General features: G+C 50.4%; 2 protein-coding genes across 5 annotated transcripts in view; one reads left to right on the top strand and one right to left on the bottom strand.

Annotated features, from left to right (window-relative positions):
• Nucleotides 1-16,351, top strand: part of KCNIP1 (potassium voltage-gated channel interacting protein 1) — a 267,824-nt gene that overhangs the window by 13,112 nt on the left and 238,361 nt on the right. The window lies entirely within an intron of this gene.
• KCNMB1 (potassium calcium-activated channel subfamily M regulatory beta subunit 1) lies at nt 510-10,660 on the bottom strand. The gene is made up of 4 exons (XM_019741095.2): nt 10,535-10,660; nt 8,324-8,481; nt 6,761-6,932; nt 510-3,030 (listed from the first exon to the last, which is right to left on the bottom strand). Exons 2-4 carry the CDS (start codon nt 8,455-8,457, stop codon nt 2,761-2,763), a joined length of 576 nt encoding a protein of 191 aa, XP_019596654.1. The 5' UTR covers nt 8,458-8,481; nt 10,535-10,660; the 3' UTR covers nt 510-2,760.

The following is a 16,351-nucleotide window of genomic DNA, read 5'->3' on the forward strand; positions in this document are numbered from 1 at the left end:
GCCTTTAAGGAAACTGGCCAATAAGCATGTGTTTTATATGAGTGGGAGGGAGAGTGGTGGAACTCTAAGAGGAAGGTGAGTTCTGTGTTTGAGTTGACACAACAAAGATCCAAGAAAGCACCTGTGGGTAGGAAGATAATCCAAGTACTAATCCATCTGTGGAAGTGAGAACCAGAGGATATTGGGGGAAACTGACGCTCTCCTCCCGCACCCCACCCCCCACCCTGGTGGGACTCTGACGAAACCCAGGGGAGGGCTTCGGATGTCCACATGGCATGGTGTGAAAAAAAACAGAGAGACCCTTTCTGGGATTCACTGGGTCAGCAGTTCCGAAACTCTCTAGTCTCAGAATCCTTTTACAATCTTAAAATGTATTGAGAACTCCAAAGAGATTTGGTTTAGATAGGTTATAGCTATTAATATTTATTATTTTGGAAATGAAAACTAACAATCCTTAATGTAAATTCATTTATTTTAAAATAAGATCATTAAATGTTAACGAAATAACATGTTTTATGAAAAATAATTATATTTTCCAAAAATATCTATTGAGAAAATTGACCTTGTTTTACATTTTTGCAAATCTCTTTAATTGCTGGCTTGCTAGAAGACATCTAAATTCTCAGATCTGCTTCTGCAGTCATTCTGTTGTGATATAAAGTCTGAAAAGTTCTCCGTGTGCTGGTAAGGGAAAGAGAGTAGAAAAGGCGAGTAGCATCTTAGCATTATTAGGAAAAGAGTTTTGACCCTGGAAGGTCCCACTTGGAGAAATGCTGTGCTGCACTGTGTGAATGTCTGTGCCTTTCTGATCTGCCTTTGCTCTTCTTCTTGTCCCTCCATGTGAAAGAACAGTGTCTGTGAGGTCCAGAACAGCTGAACTTGGTTCAAACAGTATCTCGGCAGATATTTCATATAATTCAAACGCGCCCAAATGCAAGACTAATTTAAAGGACGTCGGATATCCTTGTGCACCAGCCTGCACCGCCAGTTAGCAATAGGATGAATGCCATTTACAAACCACTCACGCAAGGAGTTTTGAAATTAGGAGAAAGTTTGGATGAATTGTTGGTTCGGAGAGAGGAGGGGCTGGCATCATTTCCGTAAGTCACAAGAATGAAGATTGATTGATATTTTATATTGCCTATGTTGAATTTGCATATACTAGGTCCTTTGCTGTGAGGAAGGAAGATCTTAATAATGTGGGGAGGGGGCAGGGAGGGAGAGTGGCAAGCAGATGAGAAGCTCCTTGAAGGCAGACACTGCGTCTCAGCCATCTCTGCCCCTCCCCATCCCCTTCCTGTCTGAGTTCCCAGGGAGGGACGTGGCGCTGGATCCATGTTCTCCTCTCCAGATGTGAGTCACCTGCCCACGGGACGGAAAGCAAAAACAGTGCAAGCACTCGACACTCATTAGCAGAGTGATTTATTAAGAACTAATGAGGGCTCTCTGCTCCCAGGCAGCCATTATTCCAAAAAACATTTTGCCTCAGTGTCTAACTCCATCACCCGCAAATGCCCATTATTTCACGCTCGTCCTGTGCATGACGTTCTGTGAGCAGTAGGCAGGTGTGGGATTTGACAGAAGAAGGCCAATCCCTGTTGACAGGAGGGTTTTGCCTCACGTGAATGAAGGTCATGGTAATAACGCGTGGGACAGTGGTCTGCGCATCCCCAGGAACCACGTTTTCTAGAGGGATATGGCTTCCTCCCTGGATATTCTGAGTTTCTGCATATTGTAGCCCTAAATGCATGAAAACCATGGGCAAAGGAGCCTCTATAAGTGAGACTCATGGCAAAGGACTTCCTCTTTTCTTACTTGTTAAAATTAAACGTGAGTTTCTGAGATAATTGCAGACTCACATGCAGTGAGTTATAAAAAATAATAGAGATCCCAAGTACCCGTTACCTAATTCCCCCAATGGCAACACCTTGCAGAAAGATAGTACAATATGACAGTTGGTCTTAAAAAACTGGGAGGACTTTTCACTGCCCTGACCCTTGAGAGAGAGAGACTCTGGGAATGGTGTGCTGTGTCCCCTGGAAGGAATGTCCGCAGCTAAGGGCCTGGAAGGTGTGGGTATGCATCAGGGCTCTTGGTTGGAAGTGACAGGAGTTGGTGCTGATTCTAAATACCCACCTCTCAGATCCCTGTCCTGCCTGAGGGCACCACTGGATTCCAGGGTTGCAACACTCTTCCTCTTGCTACTTTTTATATATTTGTTAATATTGGAATAAATGTATATATATATACATATATATGTGTGTGTGCGTGTGTGTGTGTGTGTGTGTGTATACATGTATATACATATATATATGGCACTTAGTGACCTAAAAGCAAGAGATATTCTAAATGTGCTCTATACGAGGGAGCCGCTGCTGGGTTCATTATGAAATTCAAAAAAGGGACTTTGCCAGGGACGGCATCCTGGGCAAGACAGACAGGCCTTTGAGCCAACCACAGCAGAGGTAAGAATCATTACTCTCTGTGGGGTAGTTAGCGGTGCAGTAGGACATGGGTTTGAGCCCGTTGAGTGAGAACAGGTCATGGAAAGCTGTCACTGGCTGGTCTCGTGCGCTCTGAGGCCCTCGGGAGCCATTGTACATTCTTGAGCAGGACCTGACTTAACAAAGGGCAGCCATGCCACGGCAGACAGGATGGTCTGCGGGGGGCAGAGTGGGAAGGCGGGGGGAAGAGGCATGGGCACAGCCTGGGGTCCCCCCAGTCCCCTGCGGCCCGAGCAGTGCTGTGGCGTGGATGAGTCTACTTCTGCGCTGCTAGGATGGAGAGGGACTGGTTGATTTTCACCATGGCGATGAGGAGGAGGCCTCCAGTCAGCAGGAAGGTGGGCCAGAAGAGAGAGAAGAGGAGGGTCTGCGGCCCGTAGAGGCGCCGGTACAGGACGCTCGTCTCATTCTCCTGAGTCGTCGAGAAGCAGTAGAAAACCCGATGCTCGTGGAATTTGTCTCGGACTTTCTCCACGTCGGCGCGGGCCATCTGGTAGTTGTCCAGGCCTCCTGGGATGTAGGAGCACTGTGGGGAGAAGCAGGGGCGCCCATGGTGTTAAGTCCCTGTCTCTCGGGGCCAAGAGGTGAGTGGCTGGCATGGAGTAAAGAAAAATGCCAGCTTTGGAGTCAGGCCCTTGGTGAGAGTCAGACTGTCTAAAGCAGGGGTGTCCGAACTTTTTTCAACCGTTTTCACCAAGGGCCATATGCGGTAAAATACACAAACAGCCGGGCCACTCACTCGAGGTGAAGTACGTATTGCCTCACCTGGTTTATTTAAGTAAACTAAGTATATTTTTGGAATTTGCTGTGGGCCAATTAACAATGGATTGTGAGCCGCAGTTGGCCTGCAGGCCACAGTTTGGACACCCCTGGGCTAAAGCTTGGCGGGCTGTGCTGCATGGTTGTAGAGGGTGACTTCAGTGTGTCATTTGTGAGCATGGTGGCCCTGGAGCCGCTCGGGGTACAACTGGAGGCAGGGGCCCCAGCTGGAGTCCTGGCTCTGTGTCCATTAGCTATAGAACTCTATTAGGTAACTCACTTACTTTTCTGAGCCTTGCGAGCTGCATCTCTTAAATGGGTTAATAACAGTATCATTTTCAAAGGATGTTATTGAAGAAGGACTTCAACCTTAACTCTCTAAGGAGACCAATGAGTGACATTGAATGACACAGACCCAGTGGGCTCTGTATTTGCATTCAGGGCAAAGGTGACATGCTCAGTTACCTGCAGGGCTCATGCAGGTAATCTCCACGGTCAAGTGGGTGAGGGAATAAGATGGGAGGTGCCGACTGGCACTTGCCTCGGTGCCAGGGAGAATTGTCAGGTCTGGTGAAATGGAGACAGCCGGGTGCATCCAGACCGATGGTCACCACTCCATCAGGACAATTAGTACCAAGAGATACAGAAGCCCTATTAAGCCGGGCCTCCAGCTTTTCACAAGAAGCCGGAAAACCAGATTTGAATGTGAACTCTCACAGTTTGAAAATACTGGCAAGAATTCAAATTGAAAACCCTTTGAGGTCTAACCCTATGTGAGGCAAACAAAAGGTGTTGGCAAACCGATGTGGGACACTGGGATTTAAAGGCGAGAGAGCGTGCATTTAAAAGAGATTTGTGCAGACAGAGCATGGTACTCCTTTCATTTTGACGCTGCTCCCTGTCCTTAGGAACCTCTGGCTGGCCTGGGCAGATGTGGTCCAGCTGAGAGCTCTGTAGAGGAGCCCAAAGCAGAAAGCCTGGGTCTATCTCTGTTCTGTGCCCGGAGGGCTGAATGTCGCTTATGTGAGCCTCTAGGAGACGTTCTGCAAGTGTGGTCTGCCTTAGCACCCCCAGCACCTGGAGGGCTGGCCCTCCGAATCATGGAGTGTAGGCCCAGTAATCAAGCAGTTCCTATGGATAGAAAAGTTTGAGACCCCTGGACTAGAGTTATCACATCCAAGATCAAAATGTGTGACGTGTCAAGCCAGCTTCTCCCCAGGCCTCAGTTACTCCCTGGATTTGACTGAGGCCCCGCTCCCAAAGCTGCCTGCCCTCAGCACTCCAGCAGAACAAAGTATGGTTTCATCATAGTTCTGACAGTCTGAAAAGTGAGGAAGCTACATTCAGAAATAGGTCGCCAGCCAGCCAGGGGGCAGCTGAAGCTGGGGAGAAGCTGGCTCATGAGTAATCTGGCATTCAGAGCTGGTGGGCACTGCAGGTGGATTCAGAATCCTGAGCTGAGGGGGCCTAGCCCAAGTCTCCCCAGTGCTTCTGACTATGACCTTGGGTAACCCAGCCCACTGAGCAATGGTATGGTTATGGGGCCAGGCAGGCCTGGGTTCAACTACCAGTTTCGAATTGTGTGACCGTGGCAAGTGCCATCACTTCTCTGAGCCTTGCAAAACAGGTTTGTGAGGTTACCTGCCTAGTTGAACTGTTGTGGGGATTAGCATAGAGCCCGGCACATAGTAAGTGCTCAATAAATGGGAGATGGTATTATTAATAATAATAATACTAAAACTTCACTATGAAATTGCAACAATAGCTCCTTCTTTCCCTTCTTAAAGAGGGGCCTTTCACACGACACCCCACTAGCCTGGAGCACTGGCCCCCTGCAACTCAGAGCTGAGCAAAGGTAGAGGGGCAGCTGGCCCACTGACCCAGCTGCACGGCAAATACATAAAGGTACTTCCATTGTCTCACTGTGAGGCAGCCTGCCATTAGCACTGCTTCTGGTGATGCCTGGGTGTGATGGGAGAGAAGATAGAACAGCTGGTGGCTGCCAACCAGTGCTGTCCTTCCAGGGCCAGACAGAGCCCTGGCTCAGATGCTGCTGACAGCTCATCTCAGGGGACGATCTGACCTCTCTGAGCTGGCACACTTGGGATCGGAGAGGCAGGCTGTGAGCCTGCCTGCTCCCCAACCCCTGTCACACCAGTGATCACTCTGCTCATCTTTGAAAATGTGCTTCTTGTTCCTTGGGATAAATTAGGGCCACTGAATACCCAGAAGAGGCAAGTGTCCTGATGGGAGCTGATTCAGGGGTTTGGAGGCTATCCCTCCATCTGGTGGGGCTGGGTTATGCTAGTGATGGCAGCACAAGTCTGGCTGCCTCGCACTGCCCAGACCCACTTCTCTATGATCCCCACCTCTCCAGGGCTGTCAGTGACCCCACTGTCCCCCCAGGCACCCTGCCCCTTCCCACATGGTCAGCCACCAAATTCTGACTTCAAGCCCCTGCTTCTGGTCTAACCTCTGTCCTGACTATTTGCTGTGGTCCTGCCTCTGTGCCCAGGCACTGAATGCCACACTCCCCTGCACCACTCTGACCATGCTCCCGGGACCCCACACCCTGTAACGGTGCTCCCAGGTGCTCACAGCAGAAATTCTCACCCTTCGCATCCCTACCTCCCCAGCCCGGCCCTCTGTATGTACGCCCCTCCATGTATCTGCGGATCTAATACCTGCTTAACCTCAATGGTTTTCTGATACCGTCACCTCACTGTTGCCTGGAAAACGTCCCTCCCTCCTTTAACCCCATAATTTTCTCTGTTCCTCTCTACGGCACTGCTCCCTCCCTCCTAGGTATTATTTCAGATATGAGCTCTCTCCTCTTGAGTCCAAAGCCCTAACATAGGACGTGTTCAATGGCTATTGACTGAATGAGTGAGTGAATTAGGGAGTGAATATAGGCCAACTTGTATTTCCTTTAGAAAGGGCTATGATGGTGGATTTGGGGGCTGAGGGGGTTTGTTTGGAGACAATGATGGGAAAATCTACCAAGCACTGGCTTTTCTCCCACCCTAGGCCCCTGGTTTCCTGAGGTGCAGGGTTCACAGGAGTTACCCTCTGTGGGATCATCTCTGGGCCTGGCCTCTCATCTGACTCACTTTATAGACTGAGGTAATAACACTAAAGTCTGCTTCTTTGTGAGGTCATGCTATCCATCCAGTATCTAGCTTAGTCCATTATATGCAGTCTCTGACTTCATACTAGCACTTCAGCAAAGGTGGAAACAAAGGCACAGAGTGGCTAAGTAAGCTGCTGCGGGTCACACAGCCTGTTAGTGGCAGAGCGGGATTCAAACCCAGGTCTGTCTGGCTCCAACACAGAAGAGCAAGGTCTGGCTGGACCTCATGCCAGCTGTGGTCCCCAGTCAAGTGTGCTCACCTTTCCTAGTCTCTGCTCTCCAGAGAGGAGAAAGAGAGCCAGTTAGGGACAGGCCCGCATACCTGCCAGGGGTTAGGGGACGTGCACCCATTCCCCCCAGGGAGTACCTGCTGGTTCTGGTCCCGTGTGTCCTCCGTGTGGTACAGCACAGCCCACCGACCCACTGCAGACACGTTGACCCACAGGCACGGGTACTGGGCCACCTTCTTGCCCTCCAGCTCCTCCTGGTCCCTGATGTGGGTCTCAATCAAGTGGCACGTGGATTCCTGGGTCCATACACTGTGGAGACCACACACACACCTTAGAACCTGGGTCACACAGAGCACCCATTTGAACCCCGTTAGAGAGCCCAGGGCTGGGACCCTCATCTTGCCATTCGCATCCAGCATGAAAGGAGTTTGATCCCAGAGTCCATGGGTCTGGGCGAGGGGGAACAGCAGGATCAGAATATCATCTACGTAAATGGCTCCCATCCTGGCTGCTCACCCAAAACCCTGGGGAACTTTTTAAAAGATTCCTATGTCCTAAGTCACACCCCAGACCGAGTGAGTCGGAAATTTTAAGGTGGTGAGGCCCAGGCCCTGGTACATTTTAAAAAGCCCTGCAATTGTTCTGACGAGCAGCCAGCCCCAAGACCCTGCACCCACACCATCTTCATCTTGCACAGGGTAGAAGATAAGCTCAGAAAGGTCAAGTGACTTTTCCGAGACAACACAGGACCTGAAGCCAGGTGTGGGTGGCTTCAGAATCTGTGCCCTTGCCCCTAAAACCTATAGATGAAGGAGGGGCTGGATTTGTGCCAAGGTGGGAAAGATGGTGGGGATGGTGCTTAACTTGGGGGACATGTTCGAGGCACATGACCGCTCTGAGTCGGGCCTCACTCTGGTAAGGTTTCAGCCTGGACTCTCTCTAGTGCTGTAAAAAGTGAGGAAGGAGCAGGCCCAGGAGAGGCCAACAGACTCATCAACACACCAGCAGCGAATCAATTGTGACTCATCTCCCATTTATCAGGCACAGGGGCTGGCAGCAGCTGGAACGTGCCCAGAGGCAAAGCTCTAAGGCTTATCTTAAGAACAGGCTGAGAGAACTGAGTGTGTTTGTTTCAAACAGAATGTGGATCAAGAATTTCATAGCTTTTCCTTTAAAAGCTCCACTGGTTGACACATCAAGGAGCAAGAGAGGAAACGTTCTCTGAGATTCCAGAGCAGACCTCCAGGGGAGCAGATTTTGGCTCAATGTAGACCTTTCTACTTATAAGAAAGTAGGTATGTATGGTGAGGTAGTGAGCTCCCTGTCACTTGAGATATTCAACAGGAGGCTAGATGCCCACTGGCCGGAAGGTTTCAGAGGGGAGGTCAAACTGTGCAGACGAGCTACAAAATATTGTGACTCTGATTCCTCCTGGGATGAAACTCACACTGGAGCATTTGGTGTTTCTTGTGTAGATAAATGGCCTCCTGTATCTGTTACCCACAAGTCCCAGAATCCTAGCCCAGTCTGGTCTACCCTCCCTGCACGTGAATCCTTGACCCTGAGAATGACGATTGTCCAGACTTTCCTGGCTGGTGAGAGGGTCGGGGGGAGGGGTAGGAAGAAGGCTGGGGTTCCTCACAGACTGTACCCTCAGAGGAGAGGCTGGAGGAGGAGGGCAAGCCAGGAGCGTTCGGTACCTTTTCTGGTAGAGCGGCAGCACGGTCGTGCCCAGGATGTAGTACGTGATGACGGCACACACCACCATGGCTGCACCCAGACAAAGGGCTCGAGTCTCTCCCCGCCTCTGGGCCATCACCAGCTTCTTCCCCATGTCCACCAGGGACAGCGTTCATTTCTAGGGCCACAGAGGCATGTAGATGTGAGATCAGCACAGGTGACAAGTCATCCACAGAAGGGAAGACAGGTGAGAAGAGCTTGGCAACTTCAAAGGGCTTTTTTGGTCCCATATAAGCCTCCCCCCAGCTCTGACAGGCAAGTATTGTCATACCCCTTCTACAGATGAGGGACCTGGGGCTCAGAGGTGAAGGGACTTGCCCCATGTCAAACCTTGTGTGACAGGTTCAATAATCGGCCCCAAGATGCCCCCATTTTCAACCCTGGAATCTGTGACTATTCGTTTACGTGGCAGACTTTAAACTAAGGATCTCGAGATGGGGAGATGATCCTGGATTATCCACGTCAACCCTAAATGTAATCACTAGGGACCTTATAGGATGGAAGCAAACGGAAATTAGACACAGAAGAGGAGGAGAAGGTAATATGACCAGGGAGACAAAGATTGGAGTGATGCCGCCACATGCCAGGCAGTGTGCGCAGCCCCCAGCAGCCAGAAGAGGCCAGGAACATGGATTGTCCCCTGCAGCCTCTGGAGGGAGTACAGCCCTGCCCACATCTTGCTGATTTGGGGCTTCTGGACTCCAGAACCAGACACGAGTAGCTTTCTGTTGTTTGGGTCCACCAAGTCTGTGGGAATTTGTTATGGCAGCAATAGAAAACTAACACAGGCGATAAACTAATTCAGCAAGCAGCAGAGGCGGACCATAGCTGTACTTTCTCCTGGAACACTTGTCTCAGAAAAACCTGGAGCATTTTACAGCTCTGCCAACACAGTCCCACCGCAGGGCCAGCTGGGCCCGGGACAGCATGCAGAGAACCCCAGAAGGCAGCCACAGGCATCGGGGGTGGCAGGAGCTTTCCTTCCTCAGCCAGGATCCTCTAAGGGCCACCTCCAGCTTCAAGCAAGGGCAGAAGGCATTAGATGGCCTCAGCAACTGCTCTCTTATGTGGAGGCTTGAGCCACCCTGCACCCACCCTTGGGCCAAAGCAGAATGGGGGAAGCAGCTGGCAGTTCTCCTCTTCCCCACTTTTCCAGCAGCAGCCCCTCATTTTCCTTCTGGGCATCTCCCTCACCCCAATGAAAGCAGAGTCCCTCCTTGCCCCGATGGGTACCCTGAACACCCTCCAGCGATGAGGCTTTCACCACCTGAGTGCCACCTGGAGCCACATAGCTGCCCAGCTTCTGTCCCTCGTGTGGGCTTCCCATCTGTTCTGTGAGTTGCCCCATAGTCTTCCAGTCAATTTCCTTGTCGTTTTTATTTAAAGTAACCAGAGTCCGTTTCTACCAAAGATATCAGGGCCATGGGGCCCTTTCTCTGTAACGCCGCTTTAAGGAAAATTGTGGCCAGATATCTGGAAGAACTTTATTTTCCCTGCCAGGTCCCTAAAGTAATAAACACGTTGCTTTTATAAATTAGTGAATGTCCAGGAGACAGACATTGGTCCAAAGGGATTTTCAGCAACGTGCTTTATTTTCTCCTTAGGCTTCTGTCCTAAAAATTGACTGTTTCAACTATCTGATCAGAGGTCCTTGACGCCCTCTCACCCCCAACCCCTGCTGTCCCCCTACTCTTCCACTGTCCTAAAGAGGAGAACCCAGGGTCAGGCACAGGATACAGCCCTGTCACTCCCTGCAAGATGACTGACAGGGATGACACCCAATGACAACTTTTCCTCCCTCATTTGGGGCACTGAGAAGTGGGATTCCCCTATATTCTAACAGACATTACAGTGTCAAAAGGGAGTAAAATTTTCCTGGGCTGATCTCCAGGCTGTAGCCCTCTGGCTGCTCTAAAAGCTGGGACCTGAGGCCCAGGGCACTGAGCTACTAAAGTGACCCGGCCACAGAGCGCCAGCAGACAAAGGGTCAGGTGCCAGCAGTTCTAGTTCCCAGTGACACCAAAAACAACCCCCCAAGAATCTGGAATCCAGATGCACAGCCCCTTGAGGGGGTGTTCCCACTGCATGCCTCCCTCCCGCCCTCCCAAAGCTCCTGTCCAGCCCCAGCCTTGGAGAAACCACTTCCCAAGTGCTCGGGGCACTGTACTCACAATCTCCCCTGCGCCCTGGAGTCTTCAGCAGGCGGACACTTTCTATCTGCCAGGCCCCTGGCCCCCACCCCAAAAGAGGCCTCCTGAGCTCCAGCAGGAAGCTCGGGCTCCCAGCCCGCCTCTGTCTCCAGGGAAGCTGCCTTTGGTCCCCATCTGGGACAAGCCTCCATGCCCAAACATGGTCAAGTCTGAGCACACAGCCCCAGGACATAAACTTGAGAGCAGGTACCCAGCCCAGAGAAAGGAAGACAGCAGCTGCTTCCCAGGCCCCTGCACCTGCATTTCCCAGAGTCTCCTGGGAAACAAGTTTCAAACAACAACAGACTGCAAAACTGAGAAGCCAGGAAAGACCATCCTGCTGTACTTGGAAACATTTCTTCTTCACTCGGTCTGTGGGCTGGCAGAGGTGCCAGGAATGGGAAATGATTTTCCTTTTGTTGGCATGAGGGAGGGAGGAGGAGTTGAAGCTCCAAAGGGTTGGGCTTGTCAGCCACTGGGGATGCTGGAGCAGCCAAACCCGCCTGTCTTTGGCACTTGCATGCTGTGTGACCCTGGGAAGGTCACAGCACCTCTCTGAGCTATTAGGATTTTTGTCATCTGTGCTATTAGGATTTTTAAACTTACTTTGTCCAGGGTAGTGATGAGGGTTGGCTCCATCGTGTTTTTAGCCAGCCAGACCCAGGGATAGGCTGCTCTGTCAGGTGGCCTCCCAGAGACTGTCAAAGTATGTTTTGGGGTCTTTGCAGAGATCTATACTTATCGATAAGACAAGTATCAGCATTTGCAGGCCAAAACATGTTTCTAGATTGCTTCCTGTTTCCTCATCTGTAAAACAGTTGTTGTAAGGATTAAAATCAGACCTAATTAAAAACAAACCCAATATTTGGGCCTCTCCTCGGTATCAGACATGACGCCTCTACCCCACACTTCACCCAGGGCAGAGATGAAGAAGGGACGTGAGCCTTGGATGCATTGAATAACTAACTGGTCCATGGTTACCCTGCTCTGAGAGCGGGAGCCAGATTACATGCTTTGATTGCAAAGCTCAGGCTGTCTCTACTGAGCCTGGTCCTACTCTGAGATATAAGAAGTCATCTCTGTTACATAGTCATCTGCCACCTGAGGTCCGAGGGATCACCCCGGCCAGGCCTGCTGAATGAATTCCGCCACCTCCTGCACTCCTGCCTCAGCCACCCTGAGGCAGACAGCCCAGCAGGCCGTGAAATGAGCAGCTTTCAGGCACCCTTAACACACCCTACAACAGTAAGTCCCCTTCCCCCACCCCTTTGCTCATTTAATCATATCAACAGGAGAGTCTATTGTCTGTTTAATGGACACCATGGCTAAGGGGGAGGGGGTCGGTCTTTTAAGGCCTTAGTCCTCGCAAGTTGGTTGACATCCAGGGACAGGGCCTGGAATGAATCCCCAGGAGAGTGGTTTTCCAAGGATGGACCTTGGTCTGTTCAGGAACCAGAAGAGTCCTCCTGGGGTCCATGAGCAAATGCGGAAATGCCAGGCCTTCCTCCTGCTCCCTAGGGGACAGATGCACAGAGTGACAGGCCATTTTTAAGTAGGACCAAAGGACTACTTGCCCATAATCAACTACATGAGTTAAGTTTACACATTTGAAATTTATAAACAAACATTAGCATTCTTGCCAAGGTACTTTCCTCTTGGATGATGGGAACAGACGAGGAAGGGGGGTGGTGAGCTCCTGTACGGCACTGATGTGAGCCCCAGCTAAACCCTTTGACAAGCCGTGCTTTGGAGGGTGTGTGGATGGACGTCCAGGTTCTGGCTGGCTGTGGGGTTGTGTGTGACTGGTAGTTGGAGGTGGAGGGCAAGGAAATAATGATGTTACCACCATAGAGAGCAGTGCTTCCATTAGCACAGGCGTGAGAGTTCACAACGTCTTCCCCAACTGCAGTCTTCCCACAGCCCCATAAAGTGATAAGCGTTACAGTCTCATAGTAACCCATTCAGGTAGAGATTTTTCTACCCATTTTATAAAGGGGGTAACTGAGCTTAGAGAAGTTAAATAAATCGCTCAAGGCAACTTACTTTGCCTCTCTGAGACTTGGTTTATCCATCTCTAGGAGATAATTATACCTAGACCCTCAGCGTTTTTCAAGAAATAAGGAGAGATCATAAGCTGCCTGACACATCGTGTGGTAGATTGTATTTTCCAAAGATGGCCACACCAACATGCACACCATCCCACATGCTCTTCATTCAGTGTGACAGCAGCTCTCCTCCCTCGAGAGTGGGCATCTGTGGCCTCTCCCCTTCGGCCTGGGCAGGGCTTTGTGACTGCCTTGCTGACAAAATGCAGTGGAAGTGACATGTGATTTCTAAGGCTAAGTCAGAAAGAGCGATACGGCTTTCACTGGACATTCTCTCCCTGGACACTTCCCACGGAGCCAAGAGGACACGTGTAGTGCTCCAGCCGATGGCCGCAGCTCAGGCATCAGCCCGCAGCCAGCACCTCCCACCAGGCACATGAGTGAAAGAGCAGGAAGATGAGCCAGCCCCCAGGCTTCAAGCCCCCAACTGCGGCCTCAGACCTCATGGAGCAGAGACCAGCCACCCGCTGCGCTCTCTCTGAATATACACACACACGCACGTACATTCCTCGCGGCAGTCCTCACAAGAGGTCTTCTTGCCTCTGTGACTTGCCCCAGGCCGCTCCCCTGGCGTGTGATGTGATGGAGCCTGGGTATGAACCTCGCTTGCCGACTCCACAGCCGGTCCTGCCCCGCCATGGCTCCGCCAGACCCAGTTTTTGAACGTTCCTTTATAACATCTGCTTCAGCTGCTTGACAAACACCCTCTTCTCATTCTACTGCCTTTTCTGGATTGTGTAGCCACTTATTTATTTAAACCCTTTTGAGTCAATATCTATGCCACTTGGGATAATAAGTTCCATAAATCAAACTGGCAACCGTATCCTGAGCCCTGCTGAGGGTGTCACGGGCTGAGTGCCACTGGCAATGGGTGTGAGCGACCCTCAGTCACTCACAGACATTTGAGGACCTACTGTGTGGAGGCTGTGACTACGTCAGTGTGCTGAGGTGGACCAAGCGTGGCCCGTTCCCTGTGGGAAGGGAGGATGGAGTTTTACAACTGCAAAAAGGCACAACGGAAGAAATAAAAAGATGTATGTACGGGAGAGAGCGTAATACAGGGCAGAGGAAATCACAAGGAAAGGTGTTTCAAGAGTTGAAAAGACAAAGTATAAAAACAGGACAATTAAATGTCAGTGTTCAGATTAAATGGCAGACAGGGCTTGGAGGAGAACATGACCCGGCAGCTCCCTGTGAATCAAGGGATACCTTGCTCCTTTTCCCTGCCACTCTTTTAGCCACCTTTTCCCTCACTTTTCTTACTTAGTGACAAGGTATTTCAGCCTGCTGTATCGCTAACATAATTGTAAGCAGTTTGAGACCAGGAGGAACATAAATAAATAAAGAGCACTGCTGTCTGTCTGCGTGGTGAGGTCTTTTTTTGATGCCTTTTCCTTACTGCAAAACCAGCCAAGCTCCCCCTGGAAAAGGCACAGTGACAACCCCACCACTCGGAGGAAATTACTGGTAAGGGGAGGGGCGTGTGTCCTTCCAGACACTCATAAAAGGATGCATGCTTCTCCTCCTCCATGAGGTTTGCCCCCTCTGTCCCCCCCTGCTTGGGAGCTCTCCCCTTCCGAGGGACTCAGTGCTGGGGTCCTCGCCTCACCTCCTGTCCCCTCAGCCACTCTCCTCGCCTCCTTGGCCAGGTCACGTTCAGAGCATGGTGTGCAGCTCCTTACAGCACTTATTCTCTCTGCAGTTTTACCTTTGTTCATGTGCTTTCTCCATTAACGGGTTTCCTCACAGATGAGAAGCTCCCTGAGATCTGGGGCAAGAAGTATTCCTATTTTCTGTCACATTTCTAGTGCCTGAAGGAATAAACAGAGAATCTTGGGTTTTATTGTTTGTTGTTTGGTTTGAAAAAATAATCTCCTGTTTTTTTAAAAAAAAAAAAATGTTTACCACCTTAATCATTTTTAAGTATACGTTTCGGTAATGTTAGCTATATTCACATTGTTGTGCTAAGGACCGCCAGAACTTTTTCGTATTGCAAAACTAAAACGCTGTAGCCATTAAACAACTCATTTCCCTTCCTCTCAGCCCCTGGCAACCACCATTCTACTTTCTGTTTCTATGAGTCTGACTACTTTGGATACCTCATATAAATGGCATCAGACAGTATTTGTCCTTTTGTGTCTGGCTTATTTCATTTGGCATCATGTCCTCAAGGGACCAGAAAGAAATCTCTTGCTCTTTATTGTGACAGAATATTGTGTTCATTTTCCCATACCATAAAACATTTTTAAAAGTTTGTACCGTATTCTATTATATGACTAAACCATAATATGTTTAATTGAAGCTGTGTTGTTGGCTATTTGGCATTGGCGCTTGTTTGCTTGTGTAGAGGAACTCAGAGTCGCCCTCTGCTGGTCAGCAGGTCTGTCCCACGTCCACCCTCACCCTCACCTGCACCCAAAATCATTTTTTCATGAATAGACAGGTACGGGGGAGATTGGATCTATAAAGATGCAATCTGGGGACCACATCCTGTAGACTGAGATGAGAGAGACTTAGACGTGTTAAATGGCAGAAGGTTTCAATTTTTTAGCCCTACCCAGGCCTGATTTGAGCCTTGGAAAGAGACAGACACACAGAGAGAGGTAGATGGAGGCTGAGGGAAATGCTTTTACAGGCTAGATAGCTTGTAGGACTCAGAACGTAAGCAGTGCCACTTTGGGGCCCAGATGACAGAGTGCTTCTCTCCACTTCTGCTTAACCTGCTCTGGAGTGATGAGAACTGTGTGGCCCTGGGCAGTGGGACCCTAGGAAGGGAGTCTGCACCATCACGTTAGGCAGCTGCAGCAGAGGCTGCGGCCGACACTCCTGCACCAGTCGAGTCCCGCAGGAAAAGGCAGGGCTGGGGTGTGCTGGAGCTGGTTCACAGCAGCTGCGTGAGAGCCCTTGCCAGCCAGTTGTTAAGCCACCGGGAGCTGGAAATCGGCCACGATGGGAGTATTTGTACCATGGAAATCTAACAAACACTGCAAATCAGGGCTTTTGCATTTTGGGGAGCCGGTTTTCCAGCATTCCCCTTCAGAGGACACATTCAAATTAGGAGATTCCAGGAGGTTTTACCCTTGACAAAGGTGTGGCTGGGGAAGCACAGGGAACAGTGTACCCTGGGGGCTGGCAACATGGGGCTGAGGGGTGAGGGAAGGAAGCTTGTCCAGTTCCACAAATCAAGCCATCCAATACAGTAGCCACTTGCAGCATATGGCCACTGAGCCCTGGAAAAGTGGCCAGGGTGAGTGGATAACTAAAGTTTTAGTTTTATGTCATTGTGATTCATTTCAAGTAAGTAGCCATGTGTGGCTAGTAGCTACCTGATTGGTCAGATAGCACCAGAGCCATAGCTGCTGACCACTCCACTGCCCGGCGGTGCCTTACCATTTGCTAAATCATTGCTTCTCTCAAACAGGTCCTGGGAGGCTCTGCCAACACCCTCTGCACCTCAGCCTAGGGAGGGACTCAGAAGGGCCTCAGCCAGTGACTCGGGGCCAGGACCCCAGAGGGAAGCCACCCATTGCACCTAAGGCTGTTACTTGGGCTGTCCCAGGGCAGGCAGATGGTCCCAGCAGCTGCTTCCTGCAAACATTCAAAAAGAGGCGCTGCAGAGAAAGGCTTTTTCATACCTTTTGTTATACGTTAATGAAACTGTGGTCTGTCATCCACAAACAATAAGATTGTGCCT

The sequence above is a fragment of the Rhinolophus sinicus genome, linkage group LG10 (assembly GCF_036562045.2).
Source record: "Rhinolophus sinicus isolate RSC01 linkage group LG10, ASM3656204v1, whole genome shotgun sequence".
Lineage (NCBI taxonomy): Eukaryota > Metazoa > Chordata > Mammalia > Chiroptera > Rhinolophidae > Rhinolophus > Rhinolophus sinicus.